The 847-nt window shown below is 61.2% G+C and overlaps 1 protein-coding gene across 1 annotated transcript; it reads left to right on the forward strand.

The window, feature by feature from the left end:
- Positions 1-5: 5 nt before the first annotated feature.
- On the forward strand, positions 6-596 carry EMIHUDRAFT_123484 (hypothetical protein; the record flags this gene model as incomplete). The annotated part of the gene is made up of 1 exon (XM_005778989.1): positions 6-596. The coding sequence occupies one exon, from the start codon at positions 6-8 to the stop codon at positions 594-596; it is 591 nt and encodes a 196-aa protein (XP_005779046.1).
- Positions 597-847: the final 251 nt, after the last annotated feature.

Below are 847 nucleotides of genomic sequence, written 5' to 3' on the forward strand. Positions count from 1 at the left end.
CGCGAATGGGCGGGCTAATATCGCAGGACCTCGCGAACTTGGCGTGGGCGTACGCAGCGGCGGACCACCTCGCACCGGCCCTTTTTGGCGGCCCCGCTTTCGTCGTCAGCCTCTGCAACTGCTGTTCTGGCCTCGTGGTGGAGGAGCTGTCTCAGCTGCACCAGTGGCAGGTCTGGCTCCGGGAGCGCGGCGTGGACTGGCCGCAGCTTCCCCTCCCTCTCAGCCAGCGCTGCTGCGAGGCCTTCCACAGCGTCGAAGTTACGCCATCGCGACTGCAAAGCGACGTCGCCAGCACGCTTCGTTCCCTCAACCTCTCGCCCATGGAGGAGATGCGCACGATGGATCAAATCAGCCTCGATGCGGTTGTCACCTATCGCGGGCACAACGTGGCGGTGGAGGTGGATGGGCCGTTGCACTTCTTTGGACAGCGGCCCACCGGCGCAACGGCCCTCAAGCGGCGGCAGCTGCGCGCGGCGGGATGGCCGCTGGTTTCAGTTCCGTTCTGGGAATGGGACCGGCTGGATGGCATCCACGCGAAGTGCGAGTACCTGCATTGGAAGCTGGAGGCCGCGCTGTATGACTATGAGTACTCGTGAGATCATCGCTCGTGTAATTTTCCGTTTCCACTTTTGGTTCTTAATAACAATCTTAACAAAGCACACATGCACATGCGACATGGCTCTCGGTCTCGCCACGCTCTCTCGCCACCATGCCTGCCTGGCACAACTTCACTCTGTTCAGTCTTCAGACTTCACCCAGCCCACTTTTGGCAGCGGCGGCAAGAGGCTGCTGTGCCCTCGCACAAATTTCAAATATCGCGAGGGGAGCCGCTAGATATCCGTTGACG

Source organism: Emiliania huxleyi, assembly GCF_000372725.1.
Source record: "Emiliania huxleyi CCMP1516 unplaced genomic scaffold EMIHUscaffold_2397, whole genome shotgun sequence".
Classification (NCBI taxonomy): Eukaryota; Haptophyta; order Isochrysidales; family Noelaerhabdaceae; genus Emiliania; species Emiliania huxleyi.